This window comes from Dendrobium catenatum, unplaced genomic scaffold (assembly GCF_001605985.2).
Source record: "Dendrobium catenatum unplaced genomic scaffold, ASM160598v2 fragScaff_scaffold_1639, whole genome shotgun sequence".
Taxonomy (NCBI): domain Eukaryota; kingdom Viridiplantae; phylum Streptophyta; class Magnoliopsida; order Asparagales; family Orchidaceae; genus Dendrobium; species Dendrobium catenatum.
The window spans coordinates 438,947-463,809 of record NW_021320101.1 but is presented as its reverse complement, the minus strand read 5'-3'; the positions used below and the strand labels follow the sequence as shown (position 1 = coordinate 463,809).

General features: G+C 33.9%; 2 protein-coding genes across 8 annotated transcripts in view; both read left to right on the top strand.

Moving 5' to 3' along the window:
- Positions 1-19,864, top strand: part of LOC110110580 (tubulin-folding cofactor D) — a 63,988-nt gene extending 44,124 nt beyond the window's left edge. For 6 of the 7 annotated variants that reach the window (XM_020842128.2, XM_028701155.1, XM_020842133.2 and 3 more), the window contains 4 exons: positions 1,910-2,179; positions 11,665-11,709; positions 12,301-12,486; positions 19,282-19,864. In XM_020842128.2, the coding sequence (XP_020697787.1) occupies positions 1,910-2,179; positions 11,665-11,709; positions 12,301-12,486; positions 19,282-19,581 (801 nt within the window). In that variant the 3' untranslated portion in view covers positions 19,582-19,864. The remainder of the gene's footprint in view (positions 1-1,909; positions 2,180-11,664; positions 11,710-12,300; positions 12,487-19,281) is intronic. The other variant, XM_020842130.2, reaches the window with a different exon arrangement.
- Positions 19,865-22,050: 2,186 nt separating this feature from the next.
- Positions 22,051-24,863, top strand: part of LOC110110623 (legumain) — a 14,109-nt gene continuing 11,296 nt past the window's right edge. Inside the window, exons 1-6 of the mRNA XM_020842201.2 lie at positions 22,051-22,274; positions 22,369-22,549; positions 22,636-22,800; positions 23,834-23,990; positions 24,078-24,163; positions 24,245-24,444. Of these exons, the coding sequence (XP_020697860.2) occupies positions 22,165-22,274; positions 22,369-22,549; positions 22,636-22,800; positions 23,834-23,990; positions 24,078-24,163; positions 24,245-24,444 (899 nt within the window). The 5' untranslated portion in view covers positions 22,051-22,164. The remainder of the gene's footprint in view (positions 22,275-22,368; positions 22,550-22,635; positions 22,801-23,833; positions 23,991-24,077; positions 24,164-24,244; positions 24,445-24,863) is intronic.

The window sequence follows — 24,863 nt, the reverse complement described above, 5'->3', positions numbered from 1 at the left end:
CTGTCAATCACATATTTCAATTATCTCTATTAATCATTTATTTTAACAGGTCACTTCAATAAATCAATAAAGAGTTATCACTTTTTACCTATCAGCATAATCAGTCAATTGATTATAGGCTAGCATCCAAGATTGCACTATAAACCTTTCTTGCATAGCCATGTGAATTAAACAACTACTTTATAACTTGGGTAGAATCATCACCATTCAATCATTAAACAGCTTGAGATAATCGTCAAGGTCTATGGGTTCATGTAGGTAAGACTAGAGATAACAATAGAGATTGGAAGAGTAGTCCGACTTGGCTCAAAAATTTTTTTTTGGAGTTCAATGGTTAAACTAACTCTTTGGGACCAAGTGTCAATTAGTCGAGAACTTGAGTTTAAACTCGCTAGCTCCTAGTCGATCCAAGTGTCCTTATAAAATGTTGTTGATCGGGTCATCTTACCCATAATATAAGGTATGTATCCTCTACTAATAAACAAAAACTTTTAAATCTAGAACTATATTAGTGCTAGATTGTTCAAAAATTAAAAAATGATAAACTCAAAACAATTTAAGTTAAACATTATTATTAAAGTTTGAAATGATTATGCAAAGCAAGTCATTCATAAATTAGGCAAACACATGGATATAAGTCCTGTATTGAAATTATATATATATATATATATATAATTCAGGAAACTCCTAAATAGAGTAATAAGTCTCATCCTAAAATTATATAATCCTCAAATCAATTAAATTCAGGCAACTCTTAAATAGAGTGGTAAGCCCTAGCCTAATTAGAACACTCGGGCTTTCCCATGGATATAAGCCACATTCTACTTAAATCTGGGCATTCCAATGTATATAAGCCCTAAATCAATTAAATTAGAGTATTCCAATTGATGTAAGCCCTATTTAAATTAAATTATGAATGGATATAAGCGCAAAACATAAATCACATTCGGCCAGGTTCTATGCTAACAAGCTCGTTAAATTAATTAAACCCTAAAATTATAACAAGTTAAAATCTATACATAATCACTTTGATCTACTAAGAATCCCGGGGAGAGGGCAGCCCATAGGTGCTGATCAGATTCCTTGGATGTTACGGCCTTTGGGTCGTTAATGTTAGTAGACTGAGATCATTGGTATTCCAGGGATGGCAGAATTATAGGATCTTGATCATATTTATATCCATCTCATACAAACATTTCCCATTAATCCGAACAAATCTTAGAGTACGAAGCTTAAATTTAAAACTATGTCAGAGTAACCCATCTTTAATCGAGGGTGCTCTCCCACGAGTGAGAGGGGGAATTAAATATGAAGATTTGTGCTCATAGGAAGTTGAGACCCAAGATCTAAATAAATCCTAACATAAACATTGAGGAAAATCTGGTTAGTTAAAAATTAATCTATCTCATGAAGCATGGAACCTTAACCCAAAAGGTAGGGTTCATGCATCATTTTTTATGAGTGAACATTTTTGACTAAGTTTTTTTAGATCTATCTTTACCTTTTCTTTACATAGGTAGGGTTCATGCATCTACTCTCCTAAACGGGTTATCGGAAGGCAAATATTTTATGTGACCAAATCATTTAATGTGACTCTCTCTCATCTTATTTGCCGCTAGAGCTACTCCAACTTTTTCATGTATGACACCTAACAAACTTTTGTATGATAAGTCCAATCAATATGTTGATCATAGATCCAAAATTATGATCAATGATGTTTTTTAATGTACCATTCTTTATACATCTAAGATATTGTGAGCAGGAAATGCGATGCTTATTATTTCTTCTTGCAATCCTTCTCACTTCATTGAGCATTTCTGATTCCTCTTATTTGGTTGGTATTTATTAGCTAAAATCATCTATCACCAATCTGATTTAAGAAAGCACCTAACCATTTTGTGATAAACAGGATCCTACAGTGTCCTACCCACGATTTGTTCAGCTACTTCAGTTTAGCTGTTATAGCAGGTCTGTGCTATCAGGATATGTCATCTCTGTGGGTGGATTGCAAGAGTTCTTAAGTAAGGCTTCAAAAGATGCTCTATTGGAATTTATTGAGGTTTCTAAAGGTGATACAAGTCAAATGACGAACAACAGAGAATTTATGTTGAGTACTGATCTTCTTTGGGTCCTTCAGAACTATAAGAAATGCAACAGAGTTATTATGCCAACTATGAAGGTACTGAACTTATTGCAATACACCCACTATCCTTGCTATATATTGATTGACATCATGATTAAAAATTGGATTCTCTTTTTGAATATCAGAACTAGCTGCTAAAATAATCTATTGACTTGCCTCGAGGTTGGCTTGAGTGGCAAAGTTTTTTCTTTAATTGTGTTTTCCTTGGAATACCATATCTAAGGACCTGCTTAGCATTACTTATTTAATTTTTTGTTCTTATAAATTCAGGAAAACAGCATTTTTGGTTAGTGTTTAGTGAATATCAGATCATGTTGCTTTTAAAATATCCAAAACAACTTTTACGTGTTTTCATTATTTTCAAAACATTAATTTTTAGCCACCTACCCGCACACCATGCTCGTTAACCCTATCACGACCCGGTAAGCTCGAGTAAACGAGGCAGGAACGGATGTCAGACGAAATTAAAAAACATAATTCAGATATCATCACGTAAATATTAACATATCTAACATCCAATTCAATTATAAAGAGCCACTAAAACTTCCACAACTCAAACATTTTATTATATCATAAGAAATTTACACATGTGGATCATAACTAGACATGCGAGATCCACAACAAAAAGAACATCAAAAGTACATTCAATAAAAGAACATGTCTCCCGTGGTAACCCTACGCTGATAGGTATACTGTTGTCTATATGCCATCCTTAAACAGTGGTTCTCCTGAAAACATCCCAAAGCTAGGGAGTATGCTAACACTTAGCAGGTAACAAGTAATTCTATCAAACTCGATTACAATATAAAGAAGATCAATATGCATGCTTTAATATGAGACTGAGCAACAAATAACTAAAGAAGTAAAGAATATAATGTCATGCAAAGATAACTGTGCACCTATCTCTTTATGAATTCCTATGATCATTTTACATTTCATAAGTTTAACACTTCTTTCATTTCATGCTTTTCAACATGTCTTTATTTCCTATACACATATACATTTATCTTATTTGTTTTTTCTACACCCGTATAAAGGTGATGCACAAGATTGTGCGAATTATAGAGGTATTAAGTTAATATGTCATACTTTAAAACTATGGGAGGAGCATAGGTTGCGGCGTGATACTAATGTTTCTCAAAATCAATTTGGATTCATGCCGGGTAGGTCGACTATGGAAGCCATACATTTATTAAGAGGTTTGATGGAGAAATATAGAGAAAATAAGGAGGATCTACATATGATATTTATTGATTTAGAAAAAGCAGATGATAAAGTTCCAAGAGAAGTGCTATGGAGAGTTCTTGAAAAGAAAGGAGTCAGTTAAGCTTATATTCAAATCATTAAAGATATGTATGCAGGAGCTATTACTTGTGTTCAAACACAAGGTGGATTGACCAAGTATTTCCCTATTTCGGTTGGGTTACATCAAGGATCAGCCTTAAGCCCATATCTTTTTGCTTTAGTCATGGATGTTCTTACTAGACATTTGCAAGAGGATGTACCTTGGTGTATGCTTTTTGCTGATGATATTCTTCTTGTTGATAAGACTAGAGAGGGAGTTGAAGGTAAACTTGAATTATGGAGGTCAATCTTAGAGTCTAAAGGTTTTCGCTTGAGTAGATCTAAAACGGAATATATGGAGTGTAATTTTAGTAGTAATAGACCTAGGGAGGGGATTGTGACTTTGGACGATCAAGTCATTAATAAGAGTACACGTTTTAGATATCTTGGATCTATTGTTCAGAGTGATGGTGAAATAGATGAGGATATTATCAGCAGAATTCAAGTTGGATGGTTGAAGTGGAGGAATGCATCGGGCTTGTTATGTGATAGAAATGTACCCCTCAAACTTAAGGGAAAATTCTATAAGATGGTAGTGAGGCCTGCAATGCTTTATGGTGCCGAATGTTGGCCATTAAAAGAGAAGCATAATACTAAGTTAAGTGTGACAGAGATGAGGATGCTCAGGTGGATGAGTGGCTTTACCCTTAGAGATAAGATACGAAATGAGCATATACGTGAAAAGGTTGGAGTAGCTCCAGTAGAAGATAAGATTAGAGAGAGTCGCCTTAGATGGTTTGGTCACATAAAAAGGCGGCCTTCCGACGACCCAGTTAAGAGAGTAGAGGTATTAGATTTGACTTATATTAAGAAAGGTAGGGGTAGACCTAAAAAGACTTGGTTAGAAAATATTAGGAATGACCTTTCTTTATTAGATTTAAACGAGAATTTGACTTTTAATAGGACACAATGGAGAAAAAGGATTCATGTAGCCGACCCCACGTAGTGGGATAAAGGCTTGATGTTGTTGTTGTTGTATGAAGAATAGTGTTGTATATGAAAATTTTAAATTGCATTAATTTTAAAATAAATGATCAAATCAGTTCTAACACAATTTATATCAGAATAGAAGACAAAAATTATTCCTAAAGAAAACCAAACTCATATATTCATTGTTTGCTTATAACCAAAAAATGATACGATGACTCAGTTGTTTATTTTATTAGAGAAAACACGTTAGTTAAAGAAGCTATTTGATTAGAATTAGATAAAAAGAAAAAAAAAACATTTTATAAATGTCAAACTCCATTCTCACCGAAGCCAAATATGGATCTGAGAGATATATGTCTCAAGCGTGATCTTGCCAAGCCACCTAAGCAGTAGAAATAAAATAATGAAACAAGGATGATTGCATATTGATATAAAATGAAAACTCAAGAAAAATGGCAATAATTGTCCAGAAGATTTGGCTTACGCAAAAAGAGTCAAGGAATAATTTCGCAACTGCTGGGTTGCATTTCGCAAGCAAATATAAACACTAAAAAACATAATAAAAGGAGGTATTAGTTGAGAAACAGTACCAATTTGAATTAAAGGGACATTTTTTCTTGAATAAACTCTGTACTTACGTGATTGGGATCCATGACGTATAGGGATGATACTTATTGTAACTAACTTTATCTAGTTTGTAAATGTACTCGTACCACAAAAAACCAACCTAACAAAATAGGATTCATTAGTCATGTACTTAATTATAAAAAGATAGAGACTTGATCTTAACAAAGTGAATCGTAGGGCCTACCATCAAACTAACTGCAATTATACATGTTTTAATTGAGAACCTGAGTTTGGCTTCAGCTTCTTCAACTTTTTCCATCCATCTTTCAACCTGATATGGAAGAGGATTGAAATACCTAAGAAACCTCACATAATCACAAATCCAACGCTCCAAGAAAGAAACAGTGGGATAGTAAATAGCTTGGAATGGGAACATAATAAATCAATCAACAAATGATGCTAAAAAAACTCACATTTGGATGGTAGTAAGCATATATCATTCCTATGATCCAGATGTAGCGATCAAGTCCGGATCTGAAATGCCACTCATGCAAAAGAGGGAGGTTCGCCTTAGAAGGCTCTGGATCTTTATACCCTGCAACCGGAAAGCACAACTGTCACTTGTGTGAGATTATCAAAAACAAAAGAGGGCTCTGTAGTATGTAGGATCTGAGAAACCAACCTAAAAAGAAGGTGAAGGGGCTCCAAAGAAGATAAAAAACCCCAGGAACTTCCCAAATCAAGAACACCACCAAAAAACAGGACATGATCTTCACAGCCATCACTGACCCAATCTCATTGTATTTGTTGAAGATACCAAGCGTCACGTATACCATGACTGTGAAGAGCGTATGCATTGGGCAGATATAATATAGCATGTAATCATTGTTGAGGACGATGCAACAAAATATCACAAAGAAATTTAGACGCCACATCATCTGCATTTCATTTATTAATTTTTTTTAACTATCAAACAAACACGTTCATGAACATATCTATGAACAAACACATTTATAATAAAAGCAATAGTCTATGTAACAAAGGCAATGATTATTTATATTTATTAATTCTATAGTCAAATATTAATTATTTTTATTGAGCTTATTCACGAGTTCAAAATCGAACACAAATCGAGCTTCTTATCGAGCTTAATGTCCAGCTTGTTCACGAACTTCAAATGATGTTGTTCGCAAACATAAATGAGCTGAACATATTAGTGTTCAAGTTTGTTTATTTAAGAATCGAGTATTTAAAATATTGTTCAAGTTTGTTTGTTTAGTTAATTAAACGATCACAAACGAGCTTTAATCGAACCGAACAACGTGTAGCTCATCGAACGTTTGGTTCGCTTGCAGCCCTAGACGTGTTAAATTTATCATTTTCCTTTCAATTCCTTTCCTCTCCTACTTCCAAATCCTATAAATAGTGTAACTTGATCATCCCATATGAACCTTAAATCATGTTCATTAAAAGACAAAGCATGTAGTTTAACATTAATCCTAATTCTTAATTGTCATTAGCATTAAGACATACATGAATGTCATTATAATGTTTTTTCAATTGTTATTTTCATTAATATAAATTCTTAATTCACTTTAATATTTTCCTTTATTATAATCGTCATTATAAGGTAATTATTTTCGGATTTAATTATATCTTAAATTTTAAAAATTTATGGTAAATTCCCACATTTTACCCTTCCTAATTCATTCAAATTACATATCTAAATTAAAAATGATTTTGATTTTCAATTTTACCCTAAAGCCCTAAAATCGGAAACCTTATTTTTCCCTATTTTCCTTATATTTGCATGTTAAAATATTTACCTTAACCTAATTAATAATTAGCATAAAAATTTTCGGATTTCCTTTAATAAAAATTTAGGAAAAATGATAAATTTCACTAAACCCTAATTTTACACTAAAATAAACATTCCTAAGGCTATTAGGAATGATATTTGTGAAAGCGCTTTCAAAGACTTAAATTTTTGGAGAAACCATAATTTTGGAAATCTCAAAAATTGTGAAAGAAAAGTAGAATTAGGATTAAGGAGTTACCATTAAGTGTTCCTACATGCTTTTCCTCTTAAAAGTTCCAAGATTGGAAAAACCCTAAGTTTTCATTCAAGAAATTTAAGTGAAAACGAAGAGATTTTTGTTTTGGAAACTTACGCTCTTCTTCCTTAGGCTTTTCCTTTGATTTTCCCGAAGAATCGTCACCGAAAACCATCGTTGCCGCCTTGCTCCCGCCGCCTCTACCCTTGCCCGTCTCCCTCTTGCATTCGGCCAAACGAACAAAATGAAGGGACGAGCTTATTTGGGCGGTGGGAGAAGAGGGAAATGGAAATTGACGCATGTGTCCTCACTTTCATAAATCCTTTTAAGAGTTAAGAGGGCTATTAAGTAGTTTACCCTTAACTAATCTTTGTTGATTTTTAATTTTAAATCCGTGTAAAATTAATTATAAGTTCTTTATACCAAATCGCTTGAAATTTAGCGTAGAATTTTATAAAATTGATTGTGTTAAATTCCGACAACTTCGAAAATGCGCCGACGTGACTATTCGGTTTTTTCGCGATTTTCGGGTTTTACAATTCTCCTTTCATAATAAAAATTTCGTCTTCGAAATTAAAACAAGAGGGATAAAGTATACCTTAATCAAAGAGATGAGGATAACACTTATTTCTGATTCTTTCTCCCATGTAGCGTCCTTCTCATACCCATGCATCCATAGAATATTGACAAAATATGTCTTTGCTTCGGAGTTGCTTCACATTAAGATCTGGTTGTATGTCCACAGGTTCTGTTATGATCTTAGAAGGATCATCTAATATAAATTTTCTTAGGAAAGAAATATGAAACACATTGTGTACAAAATACATATTAGCTAGCAAGGCCAATTTGTAAGCTATGTTTCCAATCATTTCCACAATCTCAAAAGGACCAATGTAAGGGGGACTAAGCTTGCTAGTCTTGTCAAAATGTCGTACACCCTTCATAGACCTAATCTTAATGAAAAAAAAAACTCCCACATTGTAAGAAAAGAAGACGGCTGAGATGATCACTAGCTTGGAGAGTCAGTAACCTGAAGAGATCAGCGGCTAGGAAGGCTAGTGACTAGAGGTGTTGGCGGATTGGAGGACCCGATGCCTAGAGGACTCAACGGCAAGGAAGACGGACGCCTCAGAGGCGTCGGAAGATGGGGTCGGACGCATAAAACCAATGGAGCCCTTCCGCTTTTGACTTCTATCTCTCGCTCTCTCTTGGTCCGAGAAGCACGAACCGCAAGTAGAAAAATTGCCCGCCTTCTCCCTCTCTCGCTCTGTATATGGGACGGACCACTGCGGAGAGGCCGAATGGAATAAATTAATCCTGTCCATGCACGAAGTGGATGCCCATGCCTACTCGAGTGATTATGCACAAGATAGAGATTTCTTTGCGACAAGATAAGGGATTTGACGGGAAAACGACTGCAAAGTTTGAAAATATGGATAAATTTGAGTCGTTGGATGCAGGACCTGATTTAGATAGGTCAATTAGGCTGAGATTGAGCTTGAATTGGACTCGACCCGAATCGTTTTGGGTTGATTTTGGTCCAATTAAGTCAGTTTTGTGAAATTAAACTTGAATCGGTGTCGAATTGAGTCAAATTGGTTCAACGAGGCTTGATCGTGTTCGATTTGAACCAATTTTGGGTTTATTCAATCGATTTAGGTCAATTTCAATTAATTTGATGAAATTGAATTTAATTTTATTAAATTGAAGTCTTATTTGAGTGAATTTTGCTACGATGATGATCATTTGAGTTGATCGAGCGCAATTGAACCTAATCGGGTTCATATCGACTCGATCTTGGTTGTGTCGACATGAAAGACACGTAAACAGCATGTCCTAAAGATGAGTTCCCATTATCCATACTTGAACTCATGATTGACATTGCTTCTTCTCTTGGTCTTGTTTTCTTTATGGATGGATCGTTGTGATACAACCAAATTAAAATGGCCCTAGAGGACTAGTAATATACTGCTTTTAGAACACCCATTGGAATATGTTGTTATAAGGTCATACCTTTTGGCCTAAAAAATAATGGTGTAACTTACCAGCGTGCAATGACCCAAGTATTTAATGAGCTCATTCATGACAAAGTTGAATGTTACATTGATGATCTCGTGGTCAAAAGTAAAGAAAAAGAGGAGCACCCGTATGACTTAAGGGTTGTATTTGAATGGCTTCGTTGGTACGACCTCAAGATGAGTCCTTTGAAGTGTGCCTTTGGGGTGACTTCAGGGAAATTCCTTGAATTTGTTGTTCGACACCGTGGCATTGAAATTGACCCTACTAAAATCAAGACGATATTAGAAATGAAACCCCCTAAGAATCTTACTCAACTAAGATCTTTTCAAGGTAGGTTGACATATTTAAGACATTTCATATCTAATTTGTCTAGTGGATGCTAACCCTTTGCAGCCCTTTCAAACAAGGATTCTTAATTCTACTAGGATGATAGCTGTCAAAAAGTTTTTGATAGTATAAAACGCTATCTCATATCCCCGCCAGTTTTAGCCGCTTCTATTCCAGGGAAGTCGTTGATTCTCTACACCGCAACATCAAATGAGTCTCTTGGGGCTCTGTTGGCCCAAACCAACGAGGAAAATGTAAAATGCTATATGCTAGACAAGGGAGATTAAAAATTGGATTTCTTGAAAACAAAAATGTTCTTCCGATCCGGTTGTGGATTGGGTTCGGATTACCAAAACGTTTGTCTAAAGTGTCAAATTTTTCATCTATCCTAAAAGGAAAATCTAAATTCATCTTTCGTCGAATGAAAGTTCATGCTTATCTTTTCCCAAAAGGAAGGTCCATCTTCTTTTTCCCCAAAAGGAAAGAAAATTCATCTTTCTCCAAAAGAAAGTTCATCTTTTCTTTCTCCAAATGAAATAAAATAAATCTTCTCTTTCGCCAAAAGAGAAGTCATATTCAAATCTTATTACCAAATACCAAGTGTAGACATCCCCAAATAGGAGTATTCTTATCAATTTCTGAGTTTAGGTAGAATCCAAACTTTCCAAATTCTCTCCTAGCTCTCCCTTCTAGATCTACTTCTACCCAAATTGAAGATCAATAAATCTACCTAAATATGGTTTTTTAGTGGTTACCAAAATGCCCTTCAGTCTTTCCAAATGTTAAGGTTTATCTAGCCAAAATAGATGACCTTACATGCTTACACCAATATCTTTAAGGTTTAAGTAGTAGCCAAAATACTCTTTGCCTTAAATACCTTTTAGAACTTTTCAATAGGTGTCAAATGTCTCTTGAACCTTTAGAAAATAACAAATGTTCTTAATCCTTTTCAAGTGATAGCCAAAATATCCTTGAAAATCTTGTAGGTGATAGCCAAAATACCCCTCTTTATAAGATGGCAACACATCCCTAAGATCTCTTTAGAGACACCAATTGTCTCTAATTCCCTTTCAAGTGATAGCCATAATATCCTTGAAAATCTTGTAGGCGGTAGCCAAAATACCCCTAAACCTTTAGGAGATAGAAAAATATCCTTAAGACCCTTTTAGAGGAACAAAATGTCTCTAATCCCTTCTCAAGTGATAGTCAAAATATCTTTGAACTTGTAGGTGGTTGTCAAAATACCCCAAACCTTTAGGAGGTGGTAAAATATCCCTAAACTCTTGTAGAAGTTATCAAATTACTTCTACCCAAATCAAATTCTTTCTAGAGATACCAAACATCTCTAGAAACTTCTTTTAGAAATTGTCAAAATACTTATAATCAAATTAAAACCTTTCTAGAAATGTCAAATATCTCTAGAAGTCTTTTTAGAAGTTGCCAAAATACTTCTATTCATACCAAATCTTTCTAGAGATATCAAATATCCCTAGAAGTTCTCTTTTAGAAGTTGCCAAAATACTTCTATTCTTATCAAAATCTCTTTAAAGATATCAAACATCTCTAGAGACCTCTTTAGAAGTTGTCAAAATGCTTCTAAATTTCTCTTCCAAGAGTAACCTAAAACTCTTCCTTTAAGGTGATAGAAAGAAATCCCCTTATCTTTTGCAAATCTTGTCTAAATTCAAGTTTAGGCTTTCATAGATCTCTCTTTCCCTTCCAAATCAGACCCTATTTGATCGGGAAGAATCTTGTTTGACTATTATTGGTCAACGCCAATATGTGTGGCGTACATCTACTCTTTCACCACACATATTGAGGGTCCTTTGGTGATTATCCAACTTGAGGAAACTTATTTGGGGCTCAGGCTAAGTTTGAAGCCATGACTAAGCATCAAGAGAATGATCATTAAAAGTATGCACTAGTTAAATTATGTCAGAAGGTGATAAGAAATAAACAAATTCGTATAACTTCTAAAAAGAAGTTTATACATTTGAGATTTACATAAAGCTAACGCCTTTCATTATGCTTCCTTCAATATAGTTGATGGAAAACTATCAAAATTGCACGATGAATGTTACTTTTTGCATCGCAAAACTTTTCCAAAGGACTTAATTTAAAGTTTTTCAATCCTTTAATTAATTATTTCAATTAGTATATCTTCAAGCATCATGAATTCATGTTGGCTTATCATCACATCATCTCAGCGTTGATTTTTGTTTTTCTTATGTTGTAAATTTGTGTATTGCTATCTAATTTGAAAACTTTGTACCTTTGCAGACTATAGAGATTCTCTTAAGCGGAAAGTTCTTCCTTAATATGGAGGTTAGCATGTTGATTTATTTGTGTTTTAATGCTGCCTGAAAGTTTTGTGATATTGTTTGTTGTTCAAATTTTTTGATGATAGAGGATGTCTTTTTTATTTAAATTGGCTTTGCAGTTCCAATATAATATCAATCGAGAAATAACATTTGAATTTAAACAATTAACATTTTATCATAAAAACTCATCTGCAGAATACTTGTGCAACTTCTTTAAATAATTGTGAAACAAACATACATATGAAGTTATTAACTAGTTGCTCAAATGATCATAGTTTGACTAGTGTGAACCAGAGGTGATATCTCTTTAATGACTTCTTGCTGACACCACAACATAACTTTGCTAACCTACATATCTTATCACTGGCACCACTACTTAATGCAGGCGAGTTTTTTTGCCCTCAGACTTGCAATATCTAAAATTCTAATTACTTCCCTTTTTATCAAACTTCCTATAAATTTTAATCTCTGTATTTGTTCATGCCTTTATTTCCTGGGTTCACGTTTGACTTGCCCTTATAAAATATTTCTTCATTCAATCTGTTATATGCTATGGTCAGACTAAATTGCCATATTATAATTGGCCATTTTGCAGGGCCATACCCTAGATTTCTGCAGAGGACTTCTAGATTCACTAGCAGTTGAATTGAAGGGAACAAAGGATTTCACAAAGTTATACACGGGCATTTCAATTCTTGGATACGTTTCATCGATTGTGGAGCCTATAAATTGTCGTGCGCTAGCTCAGCTACTTTATTTTCTTAGCCATCGATACCCTAAGGTAAAGTTTCAAACCCTACTACTTTTGTTTAGGGTTGATAACCAGGCTAGTTTGGGCTACTTTTACAGGTCAAAAGTGAAGATTTTATTTCAAAGTATAGCTGCTTCTAAATGATTTGAACTAACTGCATGGGTGGATGATGATACATTGCATCTATTAGATAATTTTGATTGGTAAAATGCCTCTTGTAAAACTAGATGTTAAGGATCATTTTTATGCTTTGTTTTTTTTCCTCGTGCATGATAAATGATTAATTTATTGTGAAATTAGATGAAATTCATTCTATAAGCAATCTATAGGATACCTGAAGGAAAAGGCATAATAATTTGGCTAACTTAAAGATAGTAGTTAAAACTATTCGTTCGCATGCTAAATGATTACAATAAGTAATTAAAATGAAATTTAATATAATTTGATCAACGAGTAGGTTATTTTTGAAGACCTCGTATCGTTGATTTTAAATCCGACTAAGATGATTAAAATTTCGAAGAACCGCGTCATCGATCTTAGAACTGGGTATATGATTTTAAATTTGAAGACCCCGGGCCATCGTATCTTAGATCCAGTCGGGGTGAACTTGAATTGAAGATCTCACGTCGTCGACTTTTGGTCCGGGTGGGAAGAAACAATGGCAAGTGCCGTCCCGACCTCCCCGCGAGGGGAGGGGACATCAGAATGTTACCAAAATTGCCTCATAAATCTAGAAAGCATATCTATTTGAACATTAATTCAATTAAAATGTTAAAATTGATTTTTTTAATATTAATTAACTAATTTACTTAATTAATCAAAATAATTGATTATTTGGAATATTTTTCTATGATCATTAGAGTTTTCTACACCATCTAATGCATGAGAGTTGAGTGGTTGCAAACACTTGATCTCTAGGCTCTTTAATGACCTTTGCAATCATCATTGGCAATTAAATTCATTTAAGTTGTTACTAAGAGTCTACTACCAAAATTTGCATAACCTAAAGGGGCGAGCATTTTCTCCCATTTACTTTTATCCAGCTCCTCATCATTCTCTCAAATGTCATTCAGCATCAGTTAGAATTTATTGGATATCTTTTCAGTTCAAAGACTATTTTGAGGTGCCTCAAATGTTTTCAAATAAGACCTCTCATTAATAAATTCCACATAAATAACATTATATGGAAAACTTTGAATTGTTGTGGCATTTCAAATGATATGCCCCTTTGAAACCTTTGAGGTCTTTGGTTGCCAAAACATTACCTATCTTCTTCACATTTCAAATGTTATTCCCCTTTGAAATATTAGAGGTCTCTGGTTGTCAAAACATCACCTCTTTTCATCTAGCTAATATAGTAGTAAGGATTGCAACAAATCATCTCAAAATTAATTGGTTAATTTAAAAAAATCCAAGAGCATATTTTAAATCTAAGAGTATTAAAAATACAAGAGTTTTAAAATGCGAAAATATTTTAAATGACAATTTTAAATCCGAGAGTTTTAAAAATATGAAAGCAATTTAAATTTTGAGTTAAAATCCGAGAGCATTTTAATTGATCAATTGAAGCAATTTTAAAATAAAATGCAATAAAAAAGGAAAAGGGAAAGAATTCCACTAATCAACATATATAACACTGTTCTCCAAAACAGAGCCTCTCCAAACAACTCAAACTCAAATCAACCACAACTCTCAACTCAAACAAAACTCTATAAATTTATGTACAAAATTTCCTTCAATATAAATTGAAACTCTCAACACTTTACAGTGACTCCTGCAACTATATGTGAGCTCCTTAAACCGCTGCAAGTACCACGTACCTACAAATAAGAATCAATGCATCGTAAATAAATTAAATCAATGCTATAAAATAATAAATCTTGCTACTACATCTAGAACAAAATATTTGAAGCATTTAAAAAGCAACACAACTGTGCTAAAGTAAAATAATGAACTACTGCTGTATGAAAAAGCTACAAGCAAAAAAAAAAACATTGAACAAATTACTAAAAAAGCTAGGGTTGAAAACAACCACTGTCAAGTATCAAAACCAGAGACTAGTGTTAAACCTCTCAAACAACTAGCGTCCACTCAAAAAAAAAATCCAATCAATTAACAAATTTATGGGCATCCTAGTCTATAGGATTATGTTGTAAGACTCGCCAAAGAGCAACTTCTAAGGAAGTAATAAGTCTCATATTTTAGGAAAATTGTTAAATAAACTGTAATGATCCTAAAACCTAAACAATACACTTTAAACCTATGGGCATCCTAGTCTATATGATTAGGTTGTAAGACCCGCTATCGGGCAACTTCTAATTGAAGTCATAAGACCCACATTTTAGGAAAAATGCTAAATAAATTGCAATGATCCAACGAAATATGACCAAGAGAAGTATCCAAAGGGATACACAGTGCCAAAGTTTAATATATTTGATGCTACTGCAAATCCTCATCAGCATCTGACACAATTCAAAGCTATCTGTGGAAATACGGGCAGTAATGATGCTTTGTTACTATGCCAATTTATCAATAGTTTAACAAATACAGGCATACAACTTTTGAGTGGCATGTTGAGTTACCCAACGTCTCAGTAAGAACATTCGTCGAATTAGAGAAGATATTCATTAAAAGAGTTTGCAGTGCAACGAAGAAAGTGACTATTGCTAACCTCGCTTTTGAGAAAATAAAAAGAGAGGAATCCATAATCATATACATAACCAGGTGGAGAAATCTCAGCATGAAATGTGAGCAACAACTTACTGAAAGGCATGTTATTTAGCTATTGATGGAGAATATAGATGACCATATGGCTCCATATCTGGCGATGTCTACAATTAATACTTTTAAGGAGTTAATAGATCGTGTAGCCAAATTTGAAAGGTTACTCAGGCCTAGAAGTGTCGGCTTCAACTATAACAATAATCCGTTAGGGAAAGGAAAACAGGTCAAGACCTTTGATCCAAAAAGAAGTTAGGTGAATGTTACATTCATGACTTTCTTGGATAAGAAAGAAAAAAGAAGATTCAATGAATCCATCAAAGATGCTGAAACAAATAAGAGAAAGGCAAAGGCCTCTTACTTTGCAGGAGAAAATTAAAATGTATGTACGAAAAAGATTTTTAGGCATGCACTAAAAATCGACCTTCAATTGTCATAATCCAGCAGACCAGAACACGCTAACATGACTGATAATCTGAATTATTATTCGTATTATAGGATCATAAGTCACCTAATCGAAAGATTGTTTCATATTCAAATATTGGGTCAAAAGGAATTATCAGAACGGTGAACTTACAATTTCTGATAGTGTTCTTGTCAATCTCAAGAAGGAGAAAACCAATGTTGTCTCCACTGTACCCTGTTAAAACACAGGATAAGAATAAAAAAAGCACCCTAGAAAGATGAAGGTGGTTGGGAGACCTTTATCTCAAAGAAAATTAAACAACTGATGAATGTCTTACTTGTAATTGAAGGCATTCATCGTAAAAGTGCATTAGAATTAGAAGTTGATCCAATACTCTTTTCTTTAAAGAATCCAATTGCGGGGAGAACTAGCTTATACAAAAAAGAAATCTTTGAAATATTTCAAAGATCAAAAAGGAAAGCACAAGTCTGGATCAAAATCTCAGAAAAAAGAAGAAGAAATTAACAAAGCAAAAATTTGTGATTCACATCGATTATATCGGTGAATATCAGTAACTTCTATGGCATCCGATCAAGCCAGATGAGTACATGGCTAATTTATTTCTTGGCTCGGAATAAAAAAAGGAATATAGTATTTTAATTTAGGCTTGACGAGTCATAAATAAGCAAGGTGAAAGAGATAAAAGAGGACGCAATGCACCTCTTGCTATTTATAAAGTTGATGTGGAAATGCCTTTTAAGGTAGTACATCATACACCAGCACCTTTCACTGATTCAGATGAGGAATTACGTTTTCATGATGAAGAAAGTGATCAAAAGGGTAATAAGATACTTAAAGAAAAATGTTCAAAACTCGGGAGTAGCTCAGATTCCGAGGAAGTTGAAGACATGAAAATTTCAAAGAACTCTCATGCTGAAGCTAGTTCATCTTCAGAGGTAACACAAATCCAATTGAGAAGCGGAAAGCAAGTTCCTCTACCTCAAAAGAAAATAAAGGATAAAGAGAAAAACATTCAACTCAACAAAGCTGCTATTCCACAAGAGCCTCTTAAACCCAAGACTGTCAATGCAAATGTTAATTACAATATATTATTTCATCTCCACAAATTACCTTCACTGTTGAGTGTCTATGACATCCTATATCTAAGAACCTTCAGGAAACACTTATTAAAGCTTTGCAAAATCCTGAACAGTATGAGGCGTTATTTGCTGAGCAAAGCTTGAAAGAAGCTTTTCATACACAAAATATTGCTTCAATCACTTTCATTGATAGTGATATGCTCATGAGAACTGCTGATCATAATTGATCACCATATGTTACTGCGGAGAGTAACAACATTGAAATAAATAGAATTTTAATCTATCCAAGTTCCTTTTTTAATCTAATAAGCCTTAAAATGCTCAAAGGATTGGCCCTGAACATCCAATATTTGAACATAAGCATAGTGTTTCTATAAGGATTCAACGAATAAGGGCAAAGAACCTTGGGATCTTTAGTATTGCCTCTGAACTTTGGAGAACTTAATATAGACGCAACATTTCACATCATTGATTCCAACACAGCGTACAAGGCTCTTCTCACAACTTAAATCAAATCAACCACAACTCTCAACTCAAACAAAACTCTACAAATTCATGTACAAAACTCCCCACAATACAAATTGAAACTTTCAACACTCTACCGTGGCTCCTGCAACTATCTGTGAGCTCCATGAACCGATGCAAATACCATGTACCTGTAAACAAGAATTAGTGCATCGTAAGACCCACATTTTAAGAAAATTGCTAAATAAATTGCAATGATCCTAAATCTAAAATATTCCAATTCAAACCTATAAGCTTCTTAATTTAAAGGATTAAGTTATAAGACCGGCTTTTCAGGCTACTTCCTAAGGGAAGTCATAAGACCTATCCAAACAATTAAAACCTTTGGACAACCTTGCTGTAGAGTTAGGTTGTAAGACTAATCTTTTGGGCAACTCATAAATAGAGTTGTAAGTCCCATTCCGAATTAAACTTACAGGCAACTTCTAAGGAAGTCGTAAGACCTGTCAACCAAATTAATTTCTAGGTATTCTAATAGATATAAAATTCAAAATCCAAATAAAATTAAAACTAAAAAATTACATTTAACTACTTCAGTCTACTAGGGATCCCTGAGAGGAGGCAACTCATGGCTTCTAATCAGATTTCGTTGATACTCCGGTCAATAATTGTTAGTGTTGGCAGACTGAAACCTACGGTATACCCAGGACGACGGAACCATGAGATCTTGATCGGGTTTACCTCCATTTTTCTCACAATTGAGACTAAACTACCTAAAATTTATTCATTTTTAATCGAGAGTTCTCTCTTACATATTAAGAAGGATAATTAACCATGAGTGCAAGCACTAATGGGAAGTAAGGACCCCAGTTCTAATTAAACATTGACACTATCCTTAGGAAAAATTTGATTAATTGCAATCTGATTTAAGAGAAATGGAATCATACAGCTGCAAAGTGGGATTCATGCATTTGTGCCATTTTTCTTGAGCCAACAATCATCAGCAAAAAGTATACACCAAGGTACATCCTCTTACTTAAGGTTAATCCTTTATGTAATCCAATTGAAATAGGAAAATGTTTGTTCAAACCACCTTGTGTTTGAATAGAAGTAATATCTCCTGCATACATATACTTAATGACTTGAATATAAGCATTATTAATCCCTTTCTTTTCTAGAACTCTTTAGAACTTCTCTTAGAACTTTATCGTATGCTTTATATAAATCAACAAATATCATATGTAGATCCTCCTGATTCTCTCTATACTTCTCCATCAAACCTCTCAATAAATGTATAGCTTCCATAGTATCACGTCGTAACCTATGCTCCATAACTCTCTCATAGTTCTAAAGTATAAATCACTAACTTAATTCCTCTATAATTCGCAAAATCTTGTGCTTCACTTTTTTCTTAAAAATAGGAATCAACACACTCATCTGACATTTTGTTAGTTTTCAAAATAATATTAAAAAGCTTAGTAAGCTAAGAAATTTATTCATCTTCTAAAGATTTCCACACCTTTATTGGAATATCATTATGTTCAACAGCTTTTTCACATTTTATTTTCTTTAAAGTCTCACTAACTTTGGTTTTACTAATACACCGATAAAATTAAAAATCTCTATTTTCATTAAGGATACTAAGGTCACTAAAATTAATCGTATTGTCACATTCTTTATTGAAAAGCTTAATAAGATATCGCATCCACCTTTGTTGAATATCCTATTCTAATAAAAACATTTTTTGATCTTAAACCATAATATATTTCAACAAATGATTTATATAGCCGACCCTCTGTAGTGGGATAAAATCCTTGTTGTTGTTGTTGATCATACAAAAAACTACTTCAAAAGATTCATATTCTTTCATTCGAATTTGCTATAATTTTTTTTGTTATAATAAATACTATGGGGGTTATTATGCATTTTGTTTTTTGAAGGGATTAACATGGCAAACTGATGGATCAAACATTTTACAGTCAGAAAAAGATTTTGTATAAAATAGAGCGTGTAGAACTCAGCAATAATATTTATGATATAGGCTGAGGAAGAATGATGATTATTATGATTATTCATTTAGTGTTGCCTTTGACGTTTCTCATCAATACTTAACGCTTCTGTATGAGTAATCAGATACGCAAAGTCGCAGCTGATCAAGCATATCTGGTCTTTTTGCAAAACGCAACTAGTCTTATGGCTGAAGACAAAGTTGAAAAATGTCTTGAAATTCTGGCTGATACTAGTTGGGATGGTTCGTTGGAGGATTCAAAGCTATCGAGACTTCAATTGCTTGAATTGGCAGGCTTTGAAGATAGCAGAATCACGTTATCTTCTGCTGTTATAGAAGAAGCTAGCGAGGGCAGATTGCAAGAGAAATCTGGAATTGATGAAAATATGTCATATTCATCGTTGGTTGACTTCACTGGATTCTAGCTCTCTGTATTTCACGTTCGTTTTGTTTACGAAAGTATTTTCCTTTGAAAACCTTAGCCAACTGATCGAGTTGTATATTTATCCTATATTAGAAACTTTTCTCGTGTAATAGGATTGGAGATTTTTTGGGAGTTGATTCTTATTACAATCTGCAGATTACAATGGTTTTCACTGAAAAATGATTCGAACATATTCATCTATGCTTCTGATCTCCTAACTTCTAAGCATATACATTACTGTGTATTTCACTACTGTTTGTTGCTATTAAGTCTTCAATTGGACAGCTTTCTTATTATTTTATTTTTTTTAGATTATAATTATAATTTTTATTTGACTATTTCTTTTTTATTGCTTTCAAAATAATTTGTAATAGAATGCTGCTTTCTTCAATAATTTTTTAAAGTTATTTTCTCAATAATAGTTTCATAAAGCAATAAGAAAGACAACCCATATCGTTAGTTTCGTTTAGGACAATTTTAGAGTATTAATTTTTTACTGTTTTCAAGAAATTTTTATAGAAATAAGAAAGCTGTTTCAAAGTAAAGCTTCGTTTGAGACGAATTTCTTACTGCTTCTTAAAGCAGTTTCTTAGTATAAAATTTTTAATTTTTGTACTAGAAAGTTGCTTTAAGAAGTAGTACGAAAGCTGGCCCAAACGAAATCTAAGGCTTCGTTTGGAATGACTTTTTTATTGCTTCTTAAAGCAGATTTTTGGTTAAAAAATTAAAATTTTTGTTTTAGAAAATTATTTTAAGAAACAATAATAAAGGTGTCACAAATAAAACTTAAATATCAATAATTAATGTTTCTCTTAAAAAATTGTGTTATTGCTCGATGTGAAAACAATTAATCATGATAATTTGTATGTTAGGAGATTGATTTTAGACGTTTAATAGCACTTTTTAGGCCGTTTATGAGCATGAATCACTTGGGATTAGTTGGGAAGAAATTTCCCTGCAACCAACTAGCAACAGCTCGATCCGTATTTGAGTAACACTTCAAAATCTTTGATTACATGTAATTAGTTATGTGCATATTTTAAGATAATAAAAATGCACATTAGGTAATTGTATAATAGGAACAATTATTATGCTCCGACCGGACGTAGAGGAACGTCCAGTCAGAGGTTAAATCACGCCAAAAAATGAGAAATACCGAGCAATATCAAACAATAATGAGGAATACCATCACGTGAAGACCCAATACCGAGCTATACCGAGCAATACCGAGTTATACAAAAGTTGTACCAAGTTTTTCCTAGAAATAACTCGGTACAATTCGGTATAACTTGGTATTGATCTTCACAAAGCGGTATTCCTCATTATTATCAAATAATACCTAGTAATACCGAGCAAATACCGAGTTTTTTGGCGGGATTTTGCCTCCGACCAGACGTTCCTCTACGTCCTTACACCGGACCTAATAAAAGTTCGTATAATAGGGTTGTTCGACCTTTAAGGCAGTAAGATAAGCATTTTTTTTATTTGACAAATATTTCTTTAATGAATAGCTCTTAGCTATTAAATTGAGAAACAAAGATCATGAAGTAACGATAATAGGCATGTGTTGTGTGTTCTCAATTATATTATTTTGGTGGTTATTTAGAACACCCTCAAGAAAATGATGGGCACTTTTTTGATAGTTTATATATGATGCTAGACCAGCCATTTGAAATAAGAAAAAAAACTATACATATTATCAAACATAATTATGATTAAGCAAGTTGATCACGAGCGTCATAATTTTTGAACAAGCCAAGCTCAAGTTCATCAAGATTTAAATAGACTTAACTTGATTAGAAATATATTCGGCTCGACTAAACTCACCCGGTTCTTCTCCAAGTAGACCTCGACTCGTAGTACATAAAAGGACAAATTTGGAAAACGTTCTGATCATCAATATTTTAAATAAAAAATATATATAATTTTTGGTATGAAATATTCCAATAATTTTTAAATTCAATGAATTTAATATTTCTTTATATAACTTAAAATATGTATATATATATATATATATCGACCTTATGGTTAACAGCCATACGCTCTAACCAACTGAGCTACTCCAGCTTTTCTATAACTTTTAAATTGGATATTTTTAATTCATTTAGTCTGATAACCAGAGCAGTCGGCCCATTGGGCCGTCCTTACGGTTTATTTCCAGTAATTGTGTGCATTGGATGGCCTGACCCATGGGCTTTAATATTAAGAGAGCGATAAAAAAAACTGCCAACCGTTTGTCGACTTCTAATAATCCCTATCACTCAAGATAAATATTTTCACATGATAACAATTGTAGATAATTATTTTTGCAAGTTTAAGATATTCTTACATAAAATAAAAAATATTTATTTCTTATAAGCGTTTAATACCCTTAGCTAAATAGAATTCTAGATATCTCCATTCATCTTCTTTTTTCCGTCAGATTAACAAAAATCACCTATATAGTACTAATTTGCATATCATTAAATTCCAAAACAAGGCTTAACGTTACATAACGCTCATATAAAGCCTGAATCTTCTCCCTCACAAGCGGCAACTGACGCGTTCCTGATACTCAGCAGCCCTTGTCTTACTTTCTCCTCCAATGGACCTTAACGCATTTGCCGCCGCAGCAACTGAGGAAGACGACGACGATCCACACCCAACTGAATTTCCCAAAGGAGCCACCTTTTCCCCTTTTTCTCTCATCGAAATGTGCTCCTTGTTACTCCCTCTTCCATATTATAGCATGCCGAAGCTCTCATTCAAATGCAAGCTGATTCCTTTCTCCTTATTTTCCCATGGCTAGGTTTCCGGCAGCTGAATGCGTCCTCTGTTTCGTTCTGCTCTTTGCGCTCGCACTGCCCCGCGCATTTGCCGAGGGAACACGAATGCCAATGAAGGAAGACTCCACCGACGAGTTTGATTCCAGCACGCGGTGGGCGGTGCTAGTCGCCGGTTCTTCCGATTACGGAAACTATAGGCATCAGGTGTTTGACGATTTGTTTCATCGAATAGCAGTTATTGACTGACTGTTTTATAATGAATTGTTCTATTTACTGGTGTTGTGTGATAGGCAGATGTGTGTCACGCGTACCAGTTGTTGAGAAAAGGGGGATTGAAGGATGAGAACATAGTGGTGCTTATGTACGATGACTTGGCGAATAGTTCGCTTAATCCGAGGCCTGGTGTAATAATTAATAATCCCAAGGGTGAGGATGTGTACGCGGGTGTCCCCAAGGTAAGTTTCTGCGTGCTCTGTTGAAAAGTTTTACCTTGTGTGAAAATTTTTTGTTTGTCAAGTTTTCCTTTGTGGATGATTGCATCCTGACAAGAAAGGGAACAATTTTTTTTTTTTTTCTGTTTTTTCGCTAATCTGTTGTTATTCTGCTGTTTAATTTATGCTTCATTTGGAACGGCTTTCTTACTGTTTCTAAAAACAATTTTTTATTGCAAAAATTTTGTATAAAAAGCTGTTTTTAGAAGCAGTAAGATAGCCGTTCCAAAGGGAGCCTTAGTTGATTTTAAGTTCTGCAGTGGAGGGTGGGGATTGAATGATTGTTATTCTATCTTTTTTTATGATATGAAGGTGGTTATAAGTTAGAAAATAACTTATTTTTAAATATAAGGTGACATCGAGCATTCAAGCCCATGCTCCAGCAATGCAGGGACCTGGGAAAAGTATTTGTGCGCAGCCTTATCCATATATTTACGTTTACAAAGAGTAATTTTTTGCTTGGCGACTTTATCACTGCTACATGATCTCCTTCTATTTTTTTTTACTTCTTTATACTTATTACTGCCAAAATTTTCAATCTTTGACGTTCCAATTACAGGAGCAAATGCTTAATGCATGGTCTGTGAAGTGTGAATGTTTAATTTTCATGTTCTAGATTCGGATGTCTCACAAATTCACTGTTCTTTAAAAGCTTTTTAAATTATATTTGTATAAAAAAGCAATGCTCTTGTTAGTGATTTCATGCATCACAAAAATGAACGGTGGACAAGGAATTTTCAAGTTCATAACAAATATTTATGATTATTCAAATTTTGATGAAGATGACCATGATGAGTTGGAAAGCAGTTTAAATATTCAGGAGATTTATTTAGGTTTCATTTGGGACGGCTTTCTTACCGCTTCTTAAAGCAGTCTTCTAGTTAAAAAATTTAATTTTTGTATTAAAAAGCTGCTTTAAGAAGCAGTAAGAAAGCCATCATCCCAAACGAAGCATTAGTCTGCCTTCTAAACTTATTCTTGATGTGTGAGTTTGCAGGATTACACTGGTGATTATGTCACGGCAAAGAATCTATATGCAGTTATCCTCGGTAACAAGAGTGCAATTAAAGGAGGAAGTGGCAAAGTTGTTAATAGCAAACCCAATGATAGGATATTTATCTATTACACTGATCATGGAGGCCCTGGAGTTCTTGGTGGGTCTTGAATATTCTCCATCTTTATTATGATTTTAGGTTTGATTCTTCATGGAACTTGCATGCTGACAATTACTGTTATCCTAGGAATGCCAAACGGGCCATTGGTCTATGCTAAAGATTTTATAGATGTACTAAAGAAGAAACATAAATCCAACGGCTACAAAGAAATGGTTAGATGATATGGTTTTCATTTTATGGTGTTCAGTACCTGATTAAGGATAGTACTAGTGTGCTAATGAGTTCATTGACAGGTTATCTATGTGGAATCATGTGAGAGTGGCAGTTTATTTGAAGGATTGCTTCCCAATAACCTAAGTATATATGTTACAACGGCTTCCAATTCAGTAGAGAGCAGTTGGGGAACATATTGCCCAGGGATGGATCCCCCTCCACCTCCTGAATATCATACCTGCCTTGGAGATTTGTATAGCGTGTCTTGGATGGAGGACAGGTTTTCTTCCCCTTTGATTCTAAAATGTTTTTGAAAATTAACTATCAAATAATAATTATTCATTTGATCAAGAACTCACTTTTTGTGGATATAACCATGGGCGGAGCCACCTTAAACCAGGGTGGGCAATTGCCCCCTGAAAGAATAAAAAAATTCTTTATTATATGATTCTTTAGATAATTTGTCCCCCTCCATGTATTTTTTAGTCTTTATTACAAAGGTTTTTAGGCAATTGCCCCTCCTAAAAGCTTTAAAATACTATGGTCTTTAGGCAATTTCCCCAACATAATCAAACACATTGTGTAGAGATGTTATTGATGAACCAAATACAAAGAGAAATAGTAAAGAGAATCCAAAAATATCTTTAAAATAGGTCGAACCCCACTAGAGGGCTCTGCCCAGTTGAACCCCTGACATAT